This window comes from Taurulus bubalis, assembly GCF_910589615.1.
Source record: "Taurulus bubalis genome assembly, chromosome: 9".
NCBI lineage: Eukaryota > Metazoa > Chordata > Actinopteri > Perciformes > Cottidae > Taurulus > Taurulus bubalis.
Genome location: NC_136597.1, coordinates 16676235 through 16700981, shown reverse-complemented (window position 1 = coordinate 16700981; position 24747 = coordinate 16676235). Strand labels below are relative to the sequence as shown.

Genomic DNA, 24747 nt, shown 5'->3' with positions numbered 1-24747 from the left:
TGCAGCCACAGAGAGAGATATTTCAGTTTCCCTCTGAGTGCGATTTAATTCAAATGAACACTTCTACAGCTGCTTATTAACTTCGGAGCGGTTCAGTTTTATCAGATGCAGCTGATTTCCTCACTGTCTCTTTTGGCCTTCTTGTGCTTGACACCCAGTGGGAGTTGATAAACACTTACCGTTTCTACACAACTCTGGGAAATAACCCTGTGAAAGAGGAACCATGCCCTCTTGTCGTGCTCTTGTTCGAAAGGATCGCCAAAGCACCGCATGAAACAAGAGAACGCCACGTTTTTGTAGTGAAAGAATATGTAAAATAATACAACCAGATGGCCTTCTGAATGCCACATCGCCTTGCTCACACTGAACACTGGGAACTTTCTAGTGTGGGCTTTTGTGCACAGTGCTGAAAGTGTGCATTCATTCTCACAGGAGAGCATCAGCTGCGGCAGGAAAGCAGGTCTGATCCTTTATTGCCAGAGTGCACGTTTATTCTTCATAAATGTGCTTATTTTTGTTAATTGGGCTTCAAACTGAACAAATAGGAGATGAAATGTAGCACTGATCACAGGAAACATTACGTACAATGTAACATTTTGTTATATTCCTAATCCTGAAAACGTGTCTTGTTTTCTTTCCTGGAAATAGTGGGTTAAGTTGGGTGCATGGGGTTAACAGGGACATGCAAGTATGCCCTTAGCTTACAAATCAATAGGATCAGCTGGTTTGTGTTCTGCCAGGACTTTGTATCTTGTGGCATGCTATTTTACACACCTGGCTGGCTTCTGTGATTATAGATCTTTAAGTTTAAAATGAATGAAAAGTTTGAAGTGAAGAGGTCACTTTCATGGGTTCAATTCCAGTTGTCTGATAATATGTCTACAATGACCAGCTGTAAAACTACCACCATGAAATAAAGGATAGTCGAATAATGACAAAACCTCCATAACGCACAACTTTGACTCTTTCCTCCCCACAATGGTGTCACTTGTCTCTTGCTGGAGGATAGATTGAAGAAGACATGGCCTGTGTTGGCTGGCTGTGTTTCAATTGGCAGAGACCACAGAGTTGCTCAGAGGGGGGTTTTGAGGTGAATCGCTAGTTTGCTGAAAGGAAGCTGCCATCTTCTAAATAAAATGTACAAGCTGTTGATGTTACATTGAGCAGAATAATACTCTTGAAAATGGGTCATAATCAAAACGCATGTTAACTCCTGAATGCCTTTTTTTTAGTTGTCAAATAAGACATCACTTTTTTATTTCTATCGTCTGTCATATGCATTTTAACATTTAAAATAATTGAGCATTAAAAGAAAACAGACTGCAGTACAGTAAAACATATATATATATATATATATATATATATATATATATATATATATATATATATATATATATATATATATATATACATATCTTTAATTAACAAGCTAGCAAGGAATTGAGAGGCTTTGAGAGGCTGTGAAGAATAATTATTTTGGCTTGTTTGAACTCTCAGCAGGCTAAACCAATAATGTGGCAGTTGGAAGCATTAAATCTCTTTGCTTGTGCATTGACTCGTTGGCCAATGACCTCAGAGTGTACGGGTCGCTCCAAGAAGGTGACACAATGTCATTCAGACTATAAGGGGCATCTTGCTGATGATGAACTGCTGCACGTTTTGCAGAAAAGACAACCCCATTGCCTCAGGAAAGTTAATGACTTGTGTGCTTTTCTTTATGATTTCCCTATTTGTGATTGAATTATATGAAACAGGTGAAGTCAATATGACATTATGGCTTTTATTGAGATTCACCTCAACATAGTAGTTTATGACAAAGATGTTGCCCACTCAGTGTATAAAGAGGAAATGCATGGAAATACATCAACGCTGATTTTCCATCAAGAAAGCCAAACTAGTTTTTGTTGTTTTGTTTTTACCCATAGTAGGTCTGAAAGAGCAGTGGATCACAAAAAATCTGCTATTTCGACTATTAATTCATCATTTCATTAATTTGAATTATTTGGTTTCAGTTTATATATATATATATGAGAAACTGAAACCAAATAATTCAAATACATATATTTATATGACTAGTGGGCAGAATGTTAGTTGCATTCCTTCCCAAAGGTATCCAGTAGATTTGTAATAAATATTACAAAAGATATTAGCGCACATGCATGCAGAGTAGAACGGGGTGCTGCATGTACTCTCTTCCTAAAGGTCTCTGCAGTGCATAACCGTGTCGCCTGTGAGATACATCATCTGAATGCATGGAGGCAACCTGTGGTGAAACTTCCAAGTAACTCGTGTTTCTCGGTGCATTTGGGGACACGCAACATCCAATGAATGAGCGGCTGCGCTGACGATGCTGCCGAGCGCTGCCGGTCGACACGCCCCCAGCATGGATACAACCAGCAGGAACAGGCGCTCAGGAGACACATTCACTATGCTGGAGAGTGTTTGAAGCCGCGATGGGAGTTAACGCATCCAAGTTTGCAGAGGTCCTGTCCCCAGCGTCGTTGCACTAAACAAAGACTTCGGGTTCCTACATTTTTTCCTCTGAGGGAGCTTGTCTGCATTTTTTGTCCGAGGCGTTTCTCTCACAGGATGTTGACAATATTGGAAAGCCGGGTAAGATCATAAAGTCAGTTCTCTCTGATGAGAACGACCTCCTCACCACCACCACACAAAGGGAACCACGGAACAAGTTTTTTCTCACGCCATCATTTTTATTTTTTGAATGTCATTAAGAAGCAGAGGGGGCTGTTTCAAAGACAAAATGGATCACTTTGCAGCAGAGTGCCTTGTTTCAATGTCCAGTCGTGCAATTGTTCACGCTCCTAAAGGGAATAGGGAGATTAAACCAGAAGCCCCGTCCTCCTCTAAGAACGGAGAGGAAATTAAAGAACCTTTGGTGAAAGATAACTCCTCTCTTTTTGTGGTGGCGCGGATTCTGGCGGATTTTAACCAGCAGACTCCCAACAATGTTGCCGAGCAGGCAAAAATAAAGGATGAGAGCATGCCGAACCTCATAGATGATGGAAACTCTGCCACACCTACCACCATCTCCGATCCTTCGCTCAAACAAAGAGGCAAACGATCGCGAGGTCGAACTGAGCAAGAATCACCTCAGAAAAAGCACAAATGCCACTATTCAGGTTGTGAAAAAGTTTATGGCAAATCATCCCACCTCAAAGCTCATCTAAGGACACATACAGGTCAGTTTCATTGGATGCGATTGTTTGTTGCTGTGCACATGACTTATTGTAGTTCCCTTGCCTATGTGAGAATGGATCATTAAAACTGAGAATACTGATAAGAAGTGTGGTTCTCTTACATTCAGCCCGATGTGTAGGCTACAGAGGGTGCCTGACTGCTGTGTTCCCTTATAGTCATATGTGTAGGCTAGACATTCACGGATCCACCTTAAATTGAAATAATCGGCGCGCACACACAGTAGCCTAGAGTAAAAGCCAGAATTGGTGCATGTAGTTTCATAAGTGCATTGTTCCTTAAGTTGCATGAACTTTGGGTAATGTCCTTTAATTTCGGGAGAGGGAGGGAGTCACAAATAGTGCCACTCCCACTCAAGTCTCTGAGCTTTGTCACTGCTTTCCTCTTGCAACCCCCCTCCTTCCTGCGTTGAACAGTATGTACAAACCGAACCTGCAGTGCAAGTGCTGAACAAAATTACACGGATCAGGTTTCCAGTCTTCTTCTGCGCGCACGCACTAAAGCCAACTCTGGCGATACGACAGCGAGAAACAACAATGCGCACATCACAGAATAAGCCAAGTATGCACAAACATGGGCATGCAAAAAGTTTTCAAAACCGATCCAGTGCGTGTACCGTCGCCCTGCAGAGTGAAGGGCTATCAAAGGCGCTCCACATCAGCAGTGGGCTACGTTTGTCTTTCCTGAAGGACCATACCTCCGTATTTGCTCTTTGCATTCCGCAGGATAGTCTACTGAGAGGGGGAGAATATGTGGATCGACTCAAATTGAGGGGGTTGATACGAGCTGTGCAGTCGCCTGTCTGCCCAAAGCCCTTTGTTGTGATGTGCCACACCCCCGCTAGACAGACTGCCAGCTGATCTGGCCAGCAACAGACTCAGCTAGCTGAGCCTCGACTGAGGAGCCTCTCCCTCTCTCTGCTCTGTAGACTGCAGCTCACACTCCATCTTCCCGCCGCTGCCCCCCATTCTTCTCCTCTCTCTCTCTCTCTCTCTCTCTCTCTCTCTCTCTCTCTCTCTCTCTCTCTCTCTCTCTCTCTCTCTCTCTCTCTCTCTCTCTCTCACACACACATCTCTCTGGTTCACACAAGAAACGCCCTCATGTGAACAGCTTGACCCAGCTTGACCCATATTTGAGTCATATAGACATTTTATTTCACAGAAACGTGTGCAAGAAAAACACATCATAACAAATATGCGGGGATCTTTTAGACATTGAGCCCATTTTCTTTTGCACAATTCACCCCCTCATTTGTCTCAATATTAAAAATCAGTGACCCATCCTTACACGGGTAAATTCTTGTCTCATTGCCTATTCCTCTCTCCTCACCTGCCTTTGTATCAGAATATACTTCCCTGCCTGGCTTTGTGTCTGTGTACGACCAGATGTATTATCCTTTGGAAGAATTTCATATGGATGCCATATGTGATTTAAAAAAAAAAAGCACAATAAAGCAGTAATAAGACACGCCTGCTATATGGTGATTTTGTTCTCATAGATTAGTCCAATTTGATTAATTATTATTAAGAATAGTATCACAACATTTTATTTGTCTGTTGCAGCTTGCAGAGGTGCAGTGGTGTATAATCAGTGTTAGTCAACAGCAGGAATGAGACACCGATTTGATTTATGTATATAGATAAAGTAGAGGTCCATAATACTCCAATAGTATTACCTAAATGGAGGGCATAAAATGCCTGTGTCTCATACACTGAGTGTTTTAGTGCAGTTTTATTATTGTCTATCATCCCTGCCCATGTATCTTTCCCCTTTAAGCCTTTCCTTTCTTTTGGGATTCACTCCTGTGGCTTTGTGATTCAGATAAGATGTCTGCTTATTTGATTGGATAGTGAGAGAACGTGAGTCATCTTAGTTCAGCTTCCTCGTCCAAAACTTGCAGTGGCGCTCTCGGAGAGCCAGCCTCCGGTGATCACTGTGCTCCCCTTCAGTCCCGACCATGTGTTTTTAGAGCAGATTTTCTCTCTGTATAAGCCCAGCCCTTGTCTCTTTGCCCATTAAGACTTTCCTTTCGCCTGCCTCTCTGTTTGGATGTGCTTCGGCGTCTGGCTTCGCGATTGGTTTGTGTCCCATAAATTCTGATAATAATGTCTCTTTCTGAATATATGATTGGATAGTCCCCGAATGTGGTCATCTGAGTTCACCCGGGCTGCCTCAGCCAACCTTGCAGTGCTTCCACAGAGCCTCAGTGAGCTTCCCTACAGCCCCTACTAGCAGAGTCAGGAGAGAATGGATTCCAGCCCAGTCAGCCCCGGCCAAACACCGCTATCTAATTGAGGGAGGGAAACACTGTTATTGACTCTCAACAAAGAGCCAGGGACAAGGCGTCCTCGCCCAACTTCTTTAATGCTCAAAGCTTTTTGTGTGTGCATGTGCGTGTGTGTGTGTGTGTGTGTGTGTGTGTGTGTGTGTGTGTGTGTGTGTGTGTGTGTGTGTGTGTGTGTGATTTGTCAGAGTGTAAGAGGAGCTGAAACCTGAGCTACATTGTTTTTTTTATACAATGTCTGCAGTACATAAGAAAAGCAATTCAGTTACTGCTCAAAATTAACTTCACTTATTAGTAATATCAGTCAGTGAACTGCATATAATCTTTTGTCAACTACTGAAACATTGTTAAGGGCCTTAGCCATGAAGATAGATTCAGCTTAGTTTGAGTTTTATTCTGTCACATTCTGCAATAAAAGTGCTCAAAGCATCATTTCAAAAACAAACTCAACAGCAATGTTTGTTTTAGGAATTAATACACAGTATAGCTCAAAGACCTTGTTGTGAACAATTTTCATGAGATAAAAAAAATGAATAAGGCCTGTGAATTATCCTGACTGGGAAATATCTATTTTCAAGGTATTAAACAGTTCCCGGTTTAGAGTCTCCTGAAGTGTGTTCATAAAAGTGTCTTCACAGTGTAAGAGGGACGTCGGGATGCAGCAGACATGTGGGAACACGTTGAATTTAAATCACTCATTATACTGCATTGAGTTTGATGGTGAGGAATCTCCACAGTTCAGGGCACTAAGGTTACCAGACAGCTTTTGTCTGGTCTCCTGGTGTGGGTGGGTGGGTGCGGGGCTTTTCTCCGACACATGCACTTATCTTCCAGTGTGGAAAATGCCGTCATGTAATGCAGATCAACTTGGTTTTAAATTGAACAAATGAAGGTCATATACATGAAAATGACCCTTATTCTTTCTGAAGACTTTTCTCAGCGCCAGCTGGATTCTTTTCATTCATTCTTTGTTGACTCTTTGTCTTAAGAAGCATAACCGACTAACGACGAAGACCCACTTTCCCAAGAGGTGTCCTGTGGTCACAAAGTACATGGTGTTCTCTGTGAAGCCTCATTACTCTGCTCTGGTCGTGTCATGCAGATGACCATCTCAAAAGGGTAGATGGCCCCTGACGAGCTCATTACAAGTCTTCTTCAGGCTGAACAGCCTGGGCCCTCTGTGGCCCCCACAGCTGGGCCTCACAAAAGGCCATCTTGTCAGTGTCCAGGTCCTATTCGAAAACTATTTGAATCACCGGGACGAAAAGGGTCAATATTTCACAAAGACAAAAAGCCTATAATTACATATTTTTCAGTTGGTTTGACGTTTTGTCTGGATCTCTTTTGTGTTCCGCTGGGGGTACCTCTAATACGGATGGCTGTAAATCCCTCTTCTGTCTGTTCTAAAAAGTGGCACCACCTGGCAGCACAGTTCCACTGCCATGTAGACCCAGTTATTAATGCATGCTTTCTATTTTCACCCAAATAACTGTGGTTAATGACACTTTTTCAAACGGGAAATTCTCCCAAATTCCACATGGAAAAAGAAGCAGGAGTCTCTGATTATATATGCTGCATCTCTGCCAGGGTTTTTATATTTGGCTGCACTGCTACACAGAGTGCACAGTGTTCCTGTGTGGCTGGTGGCTCTGATGAGGTAGCAGGGTGGAGATGGGGTTTTCCTGCTCTTGCTTGAGCCTGACCTCGGCACAGCAATGGGTGCAAACTCTACTGGGGCACAAGAGGTCAGTCTGTCTACCTGCCACACGGCAGGATTTCCACCATCCCACCCAGTTGAGCCATATTTCTCCTGATGTGTAATACAACGATGACCGCTCTGTCAGGATATGCTCACAGTTTCCATTTGTCCCCATTCTGGTGACTTAATTAGTCCATCCACCACTGTGGTCTGGACTGAAATATTTTATGGATTGTCATGATTTTTTTGTACAGACATTAATGGTCCATAGATGATGGACCTCACTGACTTTGGTGATTCCCTGACTTTTCCTCAGTTTTCACTGGTCTAGTCTCAACACCTAATAAGTGCATTGTCTCCAAAATTTGGTACGGGCATATATGGTTCCTGAATGATGAATCCTAATGACTTTGGTGATCCCCTGACTTTTCATATTATGCCACTATGAGGTTGACATTTTTGGTTACGGTCGTTCTAATTTGTCCAGTACTTTGGGTTATGACCAAATACCTGTGAACATTGCCATCAACCTCAATCATACTTTTTGTTTCGTGGTAATTAGCAAACAATAGCATGCTAATGCTTCTACTAAGATGGTAAGTGTGGTAAGCTTTACCTGCTAAACACCAGAATGTTAACATTGTCATTGTGAGCATGTTAGCGGGCTGACATTAGCATTGAGCTCAATGCACATTTGAGCCTAAATATATCCCCACAGAGCTGCTACTTTAGACTCGTAGTCTTGTTATGAATTTAGTGATGAGTTATCTTCTACTGAAAGATAACATGTTTGCCCGTGGAGGCAACGTGTTGTAGTACAGTATGTGACAAATGGAAACAAGGTATTAGTTAAATCTACTTTATCCTTGGGATGTAAATAAACCAAACTGAAGCCACCATCTTGCCTGCTCTAATCCTTTGGTGCAGCGTTCCTGCTCCACGAAAGACATCTCTGAGGCACATGCTGTCCTATATGAACACATAAAGCTCACAGTAGGATAGTCCCTCACTAATGTTGGAATGTACATCTAATAGAACTGATTAAGCAGTGAAGCATGCATGATGGATACTCCTAATACTAACAGGCCTTTGCCGACAGTTCCCTGGCTTTGTTGCTTTCAGTGGCCCACAGGGCTCATGTATTCTTTAGTCGGCTCTGGAGTCGTTCTATAAAAGCTGCTCTGTCTATTCCCCCACCAGCCCCTCCCATCTTCTCCAGCCTGCAAAGCAAAATAGGTGCTGAAGCGTTTTGTGTTGTGAGGCTGAGCCCCAGCCACGGCTTGTGGCGTGGTGTTGATTACCCGCGGCAGGAAGAGAGGGATACAGACCTGTGGAGCATTTTTTCAACTCTCCTGCTCACAAACCACCAACCGCATCTTGCATGCAAGGGAGGGATCTGCAGTACAGAGACGGATAATATACAGTGCGGCAGGGTGGGGGTGGGGTAAGATACCGGGATATCCACTGTCAATGCCCTCCATTGATGTAGGTCATTTATTCAGCTGCATCTGCAGCTAATCTGATTAACGTTCGAAGGGCTGTGACCTCTGCAGCAGAGAACACCCCTGTCAGCCCGGCACTCACAGGGTCCTATCTGAGAGCGAGACTCTGACTGTATCCACTGTGTTGAGTTCAGCTCATCTGGAATAAGGGAGGATTGTCTGTGGAGCTAATGTCAGGGGGAGTGTTTTGTCTATAGTTGGTATGTTATGTTCCCTACAGGGTATGTAAGGTGTGTCCCCTTTCTCTGCGTGATTAATCAGACTGTGGCGGACCAGGACACGAGGGTGTAGCCCTGTGCACGAGATGAGGAGTATTTTTTTGAGTCTTGGGGGGGAAGAAGGGCATAAACATTTTCTCTGTAAGACATGGAAATATCGCTCTCCCACTTGCCACCAGAGTGTCAGGTATAACATTGGATAGCTGGCACTATCTCCAGCCTGTATCTCCTCTTATTGCAGTGTCGTGAGGCCTCTCACGACACTGCAGGGCTATGGCTCTTTGTGTGATGCTGGTTGGTAAGGATGTCTATCCCTTTTGAGTTATAGTGTCAGACTCCATCAGTGGAATGAGCTGGCGTTGTACTGCGCGAATGAGAGTCACGGATGATGGGGCATCCCTACTCCCACCTGCTTCTGCAGACCAACTGTAAACACCCATTAATGGCTGCAACTGTTTGCATGTCCTTGGTTAACCAGGGTTTAAGACTACCTGTAACACATCAAGGCTGCAGGTTGTTTTAGCATGCACACTCAAGGCTGAAAGAGAGTGCCCACTCTAACTAATTGAGGCCAATGTGGTGAGCTGGTCAATATAAGTGGGCTACCCTTACCTTTCCCCGAAAGAGTTAAGGGGATGAAGTGATGTATGTTAAGTGTGTGCAGGAATCAGACGCTCACACCCAGCTGTGTGTCTCTGGGTGAATGTCAATAACCCTGTGCAGCGTAGACCAAGAGGAGTGAGTTACGGTTAGTACGCACAGCCTGTCTGATTGAAATGCATTACAGGAGCGCCTTTCCTGCCGGGAGCTAGGTTGCTGCTATTGTTCACAACCAGCCATAGGCCCGCAAGGGGCGGCATGCTATTCAACAGCAAGCAAGGTCCCTCTCAATAAAGACAAAAGATGAGAATAGATCAAATCCTCCATGTTTTCTGAGCTTTTTTCCAAACTTGAGACGGTCCTCATCACGAGCACCTGACCCACCCGAGTCTCCTCTAATCCTCCTGCAGTAACTATTCTTGTTTGCAACAAAGTCTGAATGGAGCTTCTGAAAACATGTTTTGATTGGATGATTCTCTTAGCAATTTGACTCCTTTCATACTGAGTACATTTTTCTTAGACAAGCAGCCATGTAAACAGATATGTTTCACATCATGTAGTGTGAAACAGTACTTTTTTTCATCTCCACAGACCACAGAACTGTGTTGTTATTTTTGCAAAAGCAAAGCCTGCATGTACTGCAGCATGAGCAATGAAAAGAGGAGCTGCAAACACCATAATGTATATGCATTGTTCTGCACACACATGTTAGTGTTCAGATCATTTGGGCGTGTGACAGTGAGTGTAGAGGGAGAGGCTGGGATTGGTTTGGCTAACCCTGTCTGCTTCAATGGTTTATGCTGATGAGGGATGCAGTCATTTTAGTATTACCCCAAATCCCACGGATCGTTGTCTGCTGGCTCCTGGTTGGTTACAGGTCATAGTCTGTTGTAAACATTCAACCAAATTACAGGACTGTGCTGAGCCCTACCTATTGAGTTAGTGGTGTCCCTCTCATTTCATGCTGCCAAGCTGACTGTGCCACTAAGCTAGCGCTGAAGTGAGGTAGCTCCAACTCTAATGAGCGGTGATCTACAGTGTGACTCCAGTTTTACTTTCCCTGCTCGAGCTGTTTGCTTGCAAAAGTTCATGCAGCTTCGGTGTGGCCCTTGTTTTTGTTCTGAGCTCTGTAAGAGATATTTCCTGCTCTGGTTCTCACTGTGCAGGCAGAGCAAAGTCAACTTCAAGGTGATCTCTTATGTATCCACAGGAACTGTATTTGTTCCCCTCCTCACCCTGCAGAGCTATTTACTCTAACTCTCTTATGGCAGGCTCACATGAAAGTTTCAGCTGTACACTGTGTGAATTTGGCCCATGCCTGAGGACACACCAGGAATGTTATCTGCTCTTGTTTGAAATGCTGGTAGCTGTTGTTGGAGCAGGTGACCGAGTTGAGTTACTGCACCACTGTGCACGTCGAAAAGAGATTTGATCTCCCCTTTGCACACAGCATCCCTTACAACAGGGAGACAAACTCAGATTACATTTTTTCTTAACCATTTCTGCAGAAACTGAGGAGCCAAAGATTTTTAGATATGAATGAGGGTAGCAGAGATGAGCTGTTTATTTACTGACCCAGTGGCCTCGGAGAGAACAGTTATATAACAAGAGTACCTGTGACATAATCACATTGCCTTGGAGGGGGGACACTAGCGCTTCGTAGAGATACAGTTTGGGTGCATGATGTAACTCACTTTACGGGTAACTGGGTCACTGTGTTCGTTAGGGAAGAGCTTCCTTCATTACCCCCCCACCCCTCGCCCCTCGCCCTGTGCAACTGACACATTTTGAGAAACACAAACCGCACCCTGGATGTGGACGCTGCCAGAGATGGGATAACCAATCGGTGGGAGCTGGCGTCACGATCGCCACTGTGCCCTGCTGTGACAATTCATGATTGGAATAATAGCAGAGTAAGGGGAGCAGTTTACAGCATTCTTCTTTCCACAGAGATGCTGAGTAATATCAGCAGTGCATTAGAATATCTTTGAGTGAGACATCCTTCTACCACTGAGGGTAATAACCCCTATCATCATTTCCACTCCGGTTCAAAGCCTTTTTTCCCTAAACCTCATTGTTACTGGATAATTGGTTTTTACCGTCCTCATGGAAATCCTAATCCTCACATTATGAAAGAAGCACAATTAATTGGGGCATTGCATGTTTTTCTTTATGTTAGTGACCCTTTCATGGCTGACATTAAAGCAGCAGGATTTTTTATGCATATTCATATCGTTGACCTAAATGCCAAAAGCAATTTAGTGGGAGGCTGCAAATGGGCAGTGTATCTGTTAATTCTGCATTTTCTAAGAAGTCACTGAGCTCGAACTAATTTGATGCGTCTGTGTGAGTTGCTGTTCGATACCTGATGCGTTCACTATGACTGCATTACTGTATCAGGGAAGTTAGACTGGGTATCTCAGCCTAGCTCTCTGGTGTCTGGTTAAATATTAATGTAGTTGGATCCGTTACGCTGGTTATTGAGCCTTAAGCAGCCCGCAGAGCTTAGCTCCACTTTTTAGCCAATAACTCATTTTGCAGTGCCAGGTGGCAGCACAGGCTGCTTCTCTTGCTAATAAGGTATGAAATCAGACTATCATGACTCTATTCAATGAGATTAGTGTCATAGAAGTTAAATTGCCTCCTTTTCTTTCGGGTTTAGTCCAGGATGTGTAAATAGGGTCAAACATCCACCGCCTCCTTGTTTTCATCAATTGTAACTAATGCAGGGCAGATGGATTGGTTCTTTGTGTTAATTCTTGCAGCAGAGCTAGAACAGTTTGGATGTTTTTTGGGGAAAGGAGACAAAGCTGTCTGCAGTGTGTGTATATGCAAATGTCTTTATGTCAGTCACAGACTTTACATACACTGAGCCGGCAGGTTCTGTAGTGGGCAGGGCTGACTGAGTTTGTCTGGAGCTGAGGTGAGGCGTCAGAGGCAGGAACACAGACGGGGCTGTCTGGACTTGCTCTGTCTGTCTGCATGTTTTGTAACCATGCAGTATGAGGGGGGAGGGACCGAGACTTGTAGTGCACCGAGTTCTTGTTTTTGAGACTCACCGGCATCAGGTAGCATATGACTGTTTGATGCTGAACAGCACTGTTTCCATTGTAGCCCTGAGGGAAACCACAGAACAAAAGAAGTGTTTGGCAGGCCTGCTGTTATGTACTTGTCATGCCTCCTAAAAACATGCATGCATCCCACCGTCTATTCCTTTTCATACCTCAAATCCCCCAGCATGGGCATGCACATGACGATTGACACAGGAAAGTGCCATAACATTAAAACATTAAAAGAGTGCCGCCCTTCGCTACAGTACTGCAAGGTCACACCGGTAAAATTAGAATGCTGGATGTTGCTATTGTCAGGCAGAAACTCACTGAAATGGAACTAAATGGAATACACTATTTGTCATGTTGGCCAGTGGATGCAGAGCGCTGCATTCAGGCGCCATGTTTCCACATCAGAATGGAAGGAAACCACAAGATATATAGTACCATCTGGCTTTAAGTAGATTTGTGTCAAAGACCACTTTTATTGCCTGATTGAGGGGGGAAGGGTGTAATTTCCCATGTGCCGAGTCACAGATAGTTGCATGTTAGAAAATGGGCTGGGTAACCATTGTGAGTGCGATTAGCATCTGGGGCTTAGATAATTAAACTGCGTCAGCTCCTCCTGCACAGCTCCAATTTGTACTTCTCTAGTCCCACGTCTCACTACAGCCTTTTTTTAAATCTCATTTTTTTTATATTTTGAAGATCTCTTGGGTGTTTTTGATATCCCTCGCTTTACTGACCTATCTGACCCAGCAATGACCTTCTTATAATTATCACTTAAAGGCACTGTCTACTATTCACAGAAAACAACACAGTCTTGTTCAGCGGGCTTGGAAAATGTATGTTATCTGTACACAACAATCTTCTTGACTTGTTCACATCATAACAATTCATAATGAGTCACTACTCTCACTGTGGTGAGCCATTTGGATCATGGTGAGCACCAGGTGCATCACTGGGAGTTTCATTTGTTTCATGTTACACTCACTGACACTATCAACACTTTGTTTATGGTTTATTGTATACACGTTACTTATATACATTGTAACCAGTCCTACAACCTAAAGTGTTCCAGGATTTATTTTGCTTATTTTGGCCCATCAACTAAAAATCACACATACTTTACATTATTTTCCACCATTCCCCCAAGAATAGTTGATTTTTAGATTTTATTTGTTGTTCTTTTTTGCAATTTTATTCCAACTTTCCATCTGACATTCATCTCAGTATTGTATTAAGGTCAACTTGTAGAGACTTGTAGTTAGTTTGAGATAAATAACTCATTAAAGTGCACATCATTTCAATAGTGTAAAATGCTGACTGCATGGAATGTAACAGAAGTTGGGTGTATTTGAAAAAGGTCAACTGTGTAGGTGCTAAAATATTCAAAACATGTGGAAAATGGTCAGCAATAAGCAGGCTAAATGATGAGACTAAATTAACTAAAATAAAGGGTTATTGTGCGAATCAACACTAATGTCTCTCCTTCCATCTGTGTATTACAGGAGAACGACCTTTCCCATGTACTTGGCCCGACTGCAGTAAGAAGTTTGCCCGCTCAGATGAGCTGGCCCGCCACTACCGCACCCACACGGGGGAGAAGAAGTTTGGGTGCCCACTTTGTGACAAGCGCTTCATGCGCAGTGACCACCTCATGAAGCATGCACGCCGCCACTCAGATTTCCAGCCTGGGATGCTGAAGAGGCCCCATGGCGGCTGCAGCGGCAACACCACACGTCCCAGCTCCCTCAGCGACTACAGTCGCTCGGATGCCTCCAGCCCCACCCTCAGCCCCGCCATCAGCCCCGCCCTCAGCCCAGCCAACTCGCCTTAAACTGAAACCCAGTCGCACTTTCTGCCTCTGACCTGCGAGGCCTGTGTTTTTGTCCTAACACTTGTGTTGCACAGTTGTCAGCAACCCCCCTTTCCTATTCCTGCGCTTGCTGTGGTGTACCATACTGTACATAACTGCTTATTGTAGTGCAATTACTTGTGTGATCCTAAAAGAAGGTAATGCCTTTCCCAGATGGCAATATTTACATTCTGTACCATATGTCTGTATTTTTTTAGCTTCTGATCATGGCTAGTTGTCCAATGTATGTTCTCAGTCAGCTAAACAAGGTTTAGAAGAAGAAAAAACAGACACCCTGACAAGTCATATCAAAATGGGGTTTTCTTTGATTTTTTTGAACAGGTGAGGAGTAGGGGTACACACACACACACCTCAGGATTGAAAACAGTTGCTATTTCTGTAATACCACAGTACTTCACAGTACTCACATTGACTGCACAATATACTCATCACTTTACTCTAAGATTCAACAGGGGTTGAATTTTACGCCCTGCTCAGGGATGGCCTTGTTAGCTTGAAAGAATGAACACGGTGAAGAGAAACATACAGTACATATATAGCAGCCTTACACTCAACACAATTTTGCACTCTTTGTTTGTTTTTTTCCGAGAAAACTAGCCCTGCGGTCATACGGTCAATCGTACACAGAACTCATGTCCTCATGCTCTGGAGGGTTCATATGTAATGCAATTGCTGTGTGTTAACAAGACGATCCCCAAACCTTCACCTCAGTAAACAAAATACATCTGTTGCTCTATTGCAACGTGAACATTCAGTTGCCATAACACTGGGTTAAATATGTATTTAATTAAACAGCGGTGTGCAGTATATACTGTGTAAATCTGCCTAGTGGGAGGATCAGGGTTATATTGGGTTAACAGTTTTACTCAGTTTAAGAAACTTTATAGCCTTTAAATAGAGACAGTTAAGTTTAAAAGCAGCTGTTCATGTTTTTTTTAAGTGCTATATCATCAGCCAGTATTTCACACAAAATGGACACAAAGGGGACTTTAGTTGAAACAATGTTCATCCCTCTCTGAAGCACATAGGAAAAAGTACCAAAGACAAGAGTGAATGAAAGCTTTCTATTCAGTCTTGTAAGCTGCCCTTCATTGAGGCCCGTGGCTGGTGGTTGGCAGTATCACAGGTGGAACCAGACAGCCTGCTCACTTCCCTCCTCGTGGCTCTGCCTTTTGTGGCCTCCCTTGAGGAAACAGCTGCATCCCACAAGAATCTAATCACAGCCCACAGCAGGAGTGCTAACATGCCATTCCTGGGGCGTGCTCCCTTGCCCATCTGGCTCTACCTGTCCTGTCAGAGAGGGGTGAAGCTCCAACTCTGCCAAATTGCATAAGGGGATTCAAATGTAGGCCAGAGTGTTGGGCAGAGCTGGGGTGAGCTGTGACATGGTGGAGCACAGAACGCACAAAGCAGCTATCTGCAACAGACAGGCAAGAGAGGGCAGGTCCTGAAAAAAGGAGGAGAAGTTTATCATGAGCTGAGCAGCACAGAGGAGAAGACACCCAGTTGCAGACACCCCCATCTCCTCCTTCTTACTCCCTCCAACTGTCGAAACCGTGAGCAGAACATTGTCTGTCCAACCTGTAGGATAAGAGTAGGAAGAGAAGTGTATGAACAACAGTACTACCTAGACAACGCTTGCAGTGTGGGTGGAACGTACCAAACGCCATTCTAAGCACAGGGAGAAATCCTCTACTACTGCTGGAGAGTCAAATTTCACAATGCCAAGGAAAATGTCGCTCTAAATTCATAGTGAAAAACCAGAACTCTAAAACAGCTGCTTTCAAACTTCTCGCTCGCAACAAGGGGGCTTTTAAACTGTTGTAAAAACATTTGAACCAAAACGAGCATATCAGCAAAGTGCAGTGCACCAGCCTCTCGTCTCAGCTCAGATGTCCCGTGAGAAAGCTGACTTGTGTTTCTAGACAGACATGCCTCAATAAGTCAGGCAAAAGGCACAGTAAACCTTCCATGGAAGCGGGAACCACTATCAAAACTGCTGCAGCCCAGCCAGTCTGTGTTATGCTTACATTTTCTTTTAATGCTTCAGCACTATGGCCGGAAATGGTTACATCCATGTCTTTGGTTCTGTCAGACCCCTCCAGACTGTTGTCATCATTAAATGCATGTGCTAGCTTTATTCTACCAGCGAGTCTTGCCCTGCAGTCCAGTGCTTCACACTATATGCATGTTAACAACTGCGCCTTGGAAGCGTGGAGGGTTTTTGAGGCGATCTGGCAGGTGTAAATCATGAATGGCCGGCCTTGTCCCTCGTTCTCCACAGCAGCCATCTCTCTTTAAAGTTGTGAAGAATCAGCTCTGTCACATCCTCCAGAATGAAAACATCTCTTATTTGGATCAAATGCAGTAGTTTCCTCAAAACACCACATTTAAAAAAGATTAAAAAACAACCCTATGTAATGTTTAAATAGTTTCCGGGCTGAAAAATGACACTTTGAATGCCACTGATCAGCAGCTCTTGGTGAAAGAAGCACTGAAAGGCTTTTACATTTACCATTTCTGGAAAAACTCACAAACAAACTCTTCAAATGGCTGTTGAGCAGCTTTTTGTGGTATCTATCAATGACCCTTTTCTTCTTTTCTTTTTTTATAGTCAATTTTTGACTTGGTTTGTGGTGTAACTTTCTCTTGCAAAAAAATTCTGAGTAGCTCACCCTCAAGCAGGTTTCATGAATCACTTTCGTAATCCATAATCTGTACATTTACCTCAGGGTTGACATCCGCAAAGCAGATATGGGACAGTTTGTGGATTTTGTTGTAACATCCCCCCAGTGTTTCTGGGTGCTTGGTACTCACTGCTGGTCAGTGTCCGACCACACTGGAAACACAGGAATGCCTCCTCGCGGGGCCCAGCTCCTGCCTACAATGTCTTCATAACATCCTATAGTCCTGCTATGTGCCTTAGTAAAGCACTGGGCACTCTGGCACTCTTTTCAGTGAAACGCCCCTTTAAACACCTTTGACCCTTTAGGGTCAGTGGACTTACAGTAGGCAGGAAGCTCCTACCATCTGAAAATAAACCGACTGTGACAGTGTAAACATCCCAGTCTATCCATCCATCCAGACTGCACCAGTGACATATAGGCCTCCACAGGCATGAGTGTCTCATAACCGTTACTCTCACTGTACCAAATCTACTTGAATAATTCAACACAAAAGGCCATTGAACACAGTTTTGTACATGTCCATTTTTACTGTACTTGCTTTTGTTGTCAAATAGTGATTAACCTCTCTGGAGAAAGGTGTATAGTCTGTTCGATTTTTTTTTCTCAATTTTCCATTGTCTTCAGGTCATTTCAGCATCTCTTTCGTAAATATATATATATATATATATATATATATATATATATATATATATATATATATATATATATATATATATATATATCACAGACTTTTTTTTTTTGTCGGGCTGTTTAAAGGCACCGTATTTTGTTAAAGATAATGCATTTATCCCTGTAAATGGGGTTCACCCCTTCTATCAGAAACACTTAATTCTCTGTTGATGTCAGGATGCAGGTTATTGCATTTAGCCTGTTATCCAAAAATTCCTCCAAGTCAGAAAACGAAAGGATTGTTTGTGGTGATGAACGTCCTGACCTCTATGTTCGACAATTTCAGATAGAGCGACTAATTTTCTTTATTATTTAGATTCTTTTGAAAGTCATTTTGAAATGTAGTCATGATTTTGTATTATTGTTTTATTTGTCTTATATAAAATGCCTGTATATTTTTCAAAAATCATACCTCTTGAAATATTTGACTTTTGTTGTAGCTTCATATCTTTTCAAAACATCCATCATGTAGCTTTTGTTTGCTTGACGAGTAGCACAAATAGTTTGTGGTTTTTGTGTCCCTACTTGAATGAAGAAAGTAAGACAGAAAAGAAGACAGAAACTTGTTTTCCTGTAAAACAAAACAAAACAAAAAAAACACTGGGCAATTTTCTTTATAATCATCCTATGTTTTCAGGGTCTTGCACATCCTTGTAGATTCAAAATGTAATATTTCCAGGAAACAATAATAAAACCTTATTTTTATTATTTTATGTTACACAGATATTTAATACACCCCTTTACTGAGCTCCATATATTTATCTTAGTTTAAACATTTTCTACATGAGGGATGATGTAAACTGTAAATTACTTTGAAACTCCACTTCAGCATTTTTTAATCCAACGTTATGATTGTAATCCCAGTAACATTACAGCTTTCGACATCTGTCAAAGAAAAACAACAACAAAATGGAAATACAAGGTTTCTACAAGATGCTTACGGTGTACCAGTTAATATGTGTCTCTGCTAATTGTAAAATTATATTATAATTAATTGGTTGCTGCCTACTATGTAAAGAACTAACATGAATCTTATTTTTAAAAATCATATTAATTACATGAATATATCACTGATCAGATCGTCCCATCTTCATGACTGGTCTCAGTGTGCAAGCATGTTCGATGCAAATGTGTGCCAAAACTATAATGGTAACTTCATAAAGATACAAGAGGTGAGGGTAAAAAATCTAGCTACTATCAGACATTTAACAAATGTGTACAGTTTTATAAAGTGTGATATGTTTTTATGTAATGTACAGGATTTAAAGAAGCAACTCTGCATATTTGATATGCAAGTGCTCTAAGTTAAATAATTATTTTCTGCTTTATGTAAACATTTTGATTGTGTAGCTTTGTTTTCATTTGGTTCTTGTTATTTAATATGTACTTTTGTTTTTTTTTTGCTGTACAATATTCTAGCAATGTGTAATGGCTTATTGCAGGTATTTTTTTGACAAAAACAATCTTAATGATGATGAACGCCCAACCATTCCAAAGGATTGAAAATTGCATTTGCTATAAATGTGCTGCTTTCATGGACCCGATGCATTTTTGTAGGTTTAAGAATCAAAGTCTGTCTTGACTGTGAGGTTTTACACATTGTGAGTTGTGCACAAGGTACGTTTCTCATTGTCAACATTTCCCAGGGTGAATCTCTCCTTCCTACTCTGCAGGCTCTGTAGGCTAAGCCAATTTGAATGAACAACATACATGCAATATTTTAGTTAAGTATTATAATATGTAATATTTAAAAGACAAAAGACTTGTGACTAAGCCCCGATGCTCGGGGAGTAATGTTTTAAGAGGCCGCCATGATAGGAGAGAGTGGTTCTTCAGAGGGAGAAGGAGCTTTGAGTTCTTGCAGCTCATCAAAGGCTCCACAGTTACAAGTTGTTACCAAAGGCTATGAAGGGAAAGATGAATGTGGCAGTAACTTTGAACCCAACTCAGTTTGGACATTTGGGTTCAGCTTTATATGTGTTGATCAATGGATGTTGTGCTTGATATGGACCTTTTTCTACATCTCAAATAAACAACTTTTTTTTTCTTTTTTTTCTTTCTTTTTAAAAATCACTTGAATGAACAAAAACCTATTAAATCTTACGAGCAAACTAATTCTGACTGAGTAAAAAGATGAGAAACAAAGGAGACGGAGTGAGTAGGAACATGCAGGCCACATCTGTCTGTACCCTTCACTGACCATGTGGTCTTGCTTGACTGCCCAAACTGACACTGTGCGGCATTTTCTCTTTACTCTAGAAATGCATGCTGACAAAAAAAACTTTCTTGCTCGAGCTTTGAATATTTTTGCCCTTAACTGACTATTCTGTTCCAGGTTATGCAGCACCCAGTGCTGTGAATGACCTCCCTTTAATTACAAAGAGAGAGCCACCCACCAGCCTTTTGGTTGGGTTTCCTGTACCTGTTTGTCCTCAGTGTACCTCCTCAGTGTAATGTTGCTCTCTTGATACCTCTGTGTGTTTGTCCTCTGCCCATCACCATCAGTTGCCTGTTGTAGTGACTCCATGGTGCTGCTTCCCCTTTCAGCACCAGTATAATCTAATCTGTAAATAACTCTCGACTCAGCTATGGCCAGTACATTTTCTTATGACCTCACTCTAACCTTCAGGTGTCATTTTGTTTTTTCTCTCTCAGCAAACCAAAATCACTACATTCAAGTATTACAGTTGTACAGTTCCTTGGATTCAATACACATTTAATGTGCTGGTCTTAGCTGCTCTGCTGTACCTTTTTATGGCATTATTTTCTACATGTTAGACAATATATTGTGACCATGTCCTATGCAAATATGAAAAATAACAGATTGTTGAATAATGTATGTTGTCATAACTTGTATGCATGATATAGTGAAGTTTACATTTGGAAATAAATTCATAAAATAAGCAGCTAAAATGTTTCCTTTTCTGTTTCAGTGCCACAGTGAAGTTTGCTTAACTTTTGTGATAATGATAAATGCTAAGATAGGCTAATATCAGAGTCATTTAAGCATTTTGTATGAACTATACAAATGAGATACAAAATATTAATTGGTGAACTTCAGAGCTACTGGGAGGCAGATTTAGTTGGCTAAATCTGGCTTTGGACAGAGCCATGCAAGCTGTTTCCCCCTGTTTCCAGTCCTTTATGCTAAGATAACCAGCTATAGCCTTAACGGTATACTTACCCTTCAGATAAGAAAGTGGTATCAATGTTCCCATCTAATTCTCAGCAAGAAAGTGAATCCCAAAATGTCAAACTATTCCTTTAAGTCATGTAACTGACACAGTTATGTCAATTGCATAATCTAACACAACAAGCTGTCGAGTGCATTTCGTTGCTTATGAATGTAACATTGTAATTTTAGAGTGTGTCAAATATCAGACCTCACCGAAAGAAGTTCCTTGTATATAAGCGGAAATATTTTAAACAGTTACAAGAGTTACAACAGAGAGCTGTATAAACGGGTGGAGTGATATGATATTACTCAGTTAGACAGACTTTCCTCACAAGTGTGCCGAGCGCTTCAATAGTATTCTTGCAACAGGAAGTACACCGTGTTCCCTCAGTTCACCCATGCAAATATTTACTGTAACTGCGGAGTTATCAACAATGGGCGAGGCACCAAATGCTAGGGACTCCTTCCTTCCCCATTGTGTTTCAGGCCAGATAGTCATTTGTGTGAGGTTTCCTGTATATCGTGCACTTGCAAATATAGAGGAATGGATAATTCACTACCAATTGAAGCTTCCCACTGAGCAAAGTGCACTTTTAAACCTGTGTGACACAAAAAAAGCAGCTTCACACTCCATCTGCATGTGCTGCTCTGCAAAATTCCCGCCAACATGTATTTATCCCTCCCTCAAGCCAAGTGTGCCCACCAACACCATGCAGAGACTGCAGGTGTGTCGTCTCCTGCTCCATGATGAATCATGCGATGTGGAACGAGACAGGAAGCTAGGGAAAAACGAAGCCATTACAATTCTTGACGAGGAGCCTGGTGTTCTCCATGCTCAATCTGTACACCTCCTGTCTCCAGACAGGTTGGAACTACCAGCACACCACGCTACACACACAGACAAGCTGCCACCCCTGGCACCACCACACAACTTGGTGTGCCATCACAGCCGGCATGTTCCCAGAGCTTGTTTTTCATATTTGTGTGGCAACATGAGGGACTTATGCATAGTTCGTTTTGTGTTTATATTTACCTCATTTTCTTGATTGTTTTAAGTTTTGGATGTTGTCAACATGGGCTTCAAAATGTACCGGTATCTTTCTTCTGTGTGAAAGTGGAGCCTCTGGCCCCTCAGCAGACCACTGACTGAGCTCATTCACACGTATCTTGCTGTATTACAAGGAAGATCTCAGGTTTTGGTGGTTGTGTGGGTGAGGCACTTTCTGTGTTGCATGTCTTTCAATCACGTGTTTATTCTCAGGATGACACATTTCCTCCTTTGTAGTGAGTTATAGTGCTGCAGAAAAGCAAAGTACACACAGTTTTATGGGCAGTGCCGGCACATCTCGGCAGGTATCACCCTGCAACCAGGATGTGGGGGCGGAGGTGGTTTCAGTTTGACTGATTTATCTCTTCAGTCACACCTTTCCTTTGAATTATCAACTCCCGAGCACACATTCTCCAGGTGAAATTTTGCACGCAGAATAAACTCAGTGATTTACAGTACGGCGAAAACCTCAAGCAAATGCATTGTCGAAGGGAAAGCACAGTACATCCTGTGAGAGAGACGGAAGATGAGGATGAGGTGGTGGGTGGGTGGTGTTACCCGCTGCTGATTGGTGCACCCAACCTAGACACGCTCAAAGTCGAGAGCGTGGGAGGCATTGTGGGCTGGAAAGGGTCTATGCTCCACTGAGGTGTGTGGGCATCACTGACTTCGAGACTCACTGGAATTAATCCACAGAAAAGGGAGGGCGAGATGTGGTCAGCAGTGCAGCAGTAGCAGTAGTGGTCTTAATCACACAGAGGCCTGTGTGTGTGTGTGTGTGTGTGTGTGTGTGTGTGTGTGTGTGTGTGTGCGTCCCTCTTCCTCCATGCCAAGCCCCAGAAGGCAGGCTGAGGGGCCATGTGATGCCACCCACTCTCGAGTGCAGTGCACGGCGTGGCTGGCGCTAGATGCTGCAGAGCGGGTGGGATGAGCTCAGATATTGGAGGCTGGCACTGGCTGAGAACAAGGCTTAGCTATGAAAGTGGGGGGGGGGTTGGCTGCAGCGGAGGCATCAACCTGCCTAAAACACTAAAGCCTTACAATATACAAAAAAAATGAATTGTGCAAAGAGGATCCAAATATTCTATTCATATTCCCACGTTTTATTTTCACCATCTTAATGGGACAACTGCTTACCATTAAAAAAAAAATCAATATTTATGAACAATTGTGTTGCACTAAGGCCTCTAATGGGTTCCTATGATGTGAGGAAGGAGACAGATGCATCTGAAAGGAAAATAATAGGCAATTCAGAATCACTATATTTTTAAACTAAAACACCAGGGTTTTAGTTTAAAACGGGTTGAGTGAATTTAACAAAACATGGAGGCTGTGTTGAGAGGATGAGAGGCCTGCCAAGCAACTGCTGTATGCCTGATAGAGCTCTTTGTTGCTTTGAAAAGCAAAGGGAGGTCCCTCATGCAAATTCAAAGGGAATTCTGAGAAAAGGGGATCCAAGAAAGAAGACAATGTACTCTGTCTCATTCAGTACTTGTTATCGAGGACGCAGGATTCTAGAGCTCTGGGATACATTGCTGGTAAGAAAGAGCCCCTCATGTGCCATTGTGTGACTAACATTAGACATCACGTGGAGATGTAATTCATCTTCAAAACTGAACAAGTCATTGCATATTATTAGCAGCCGTAGTGTCCACAGATGTGACTTAAAGCATGGGGATACAGTTGGAGAAGTCTTGAGTCTACCCCACATTGTTGTCTCTAGCAGCCCAGTCATGAGACTATATCTCAGTCAGAAGTATGCAATTCATCCCACATATTAAAGGCTACTGCCCACTGAGCTCAACCTCCTCACTCTCACTCCACCAACTCAGCCAGCTGCTCCCATACAGACTGTGGATTCTTGAAAAAGCAAAGGCTAATTTTACCCGTACTTTTTTTATTGAAAAATATTTTCTTTTTAAACCCTCATGAGCTCATTTGCAATCGGAGTTCTGACAGATTTGTTACTCTGCCGAGACTTATTGCATTGCTTAGTGCATTATGGTTGAACAAGACCGTACAGTGTGCAGCCATGCCAGAGGCTTTGTGAGGCTTTGGCACAGTGTTTCTTTGAGTTCAATGCTAACATTTTAAAATGTTGACCTTGTTCATCAGCTTAGCAGAGCATTTACACATACTAACACTTGCTAATTAGCACTGCACACAAGTACAGCTGAGGCTGATGGGAATGTTATTAGTTTCATTCATAAACCAAAACGAGTTACGAGGAGGTAAAGTTAGGGGAACGCAAACATTTTTACAAATTTGAAAATATTGTCTGTATCAAATTTCATGGCAATCCATCCAATTGTTGTTGTAGACACCACAAATGGCTGGAGAAAAAGTCAGAGGATCACCAAGGTATGCAGAATACATCCTCTGGGAACCATGGTTTGCACAAGATGTTGTGCCAATGCTTGACAGATGTTGAAATATTTCACCAGGTAAGTGAAAGCAACTGATTGACTGACTGACACTGAAGTCACTAGAGCCATGCTGCAAGCTAGAAATGTACAAAACAACCCTAAAGACACTATATTTACTTAACCATGTATATCCAATGGTGATAATTTGACTGGACGCCTTTGGTCACAGTTTTTTTGTCATAGAATGAATCCCTTTTCACTCTGTTATTCCTACAAGATGCTTTTCTCGGCATTTGAAGATTTAATTAAGCTGTAATTAAATTCCCCCATACAAATCTACAAAGGTAAATACAT

At 42.5% G+C, this 24747-nt stretch overlaps 1 protein-coding gene across 1 annotated transcript; it reads left to right on the top strand.

Moving 5' to 3' along the window:
* Nucleotides 1-2491: 2491 nt before the first annotated feature.
* Nucleotides 2492-14409, top strand: klf13 (Kruppel like factor 13; the record flags this gene model as incomplete). Its single annotated transcript, XM_079223905.1, has 2 exons — nt 2492-3200; nt 14081-14409. Exons 1-2 carry the CDS (start codon nt 2723-2725, stop codon nt 14407-14409), a joined length of 807 nt encoding a protein of 268 aa, XP_079080031.1. The 5' UTR covers nt 2492-2722.
* Nucleotides 14410-24747: the final 10338 nt, after the last annotated feature.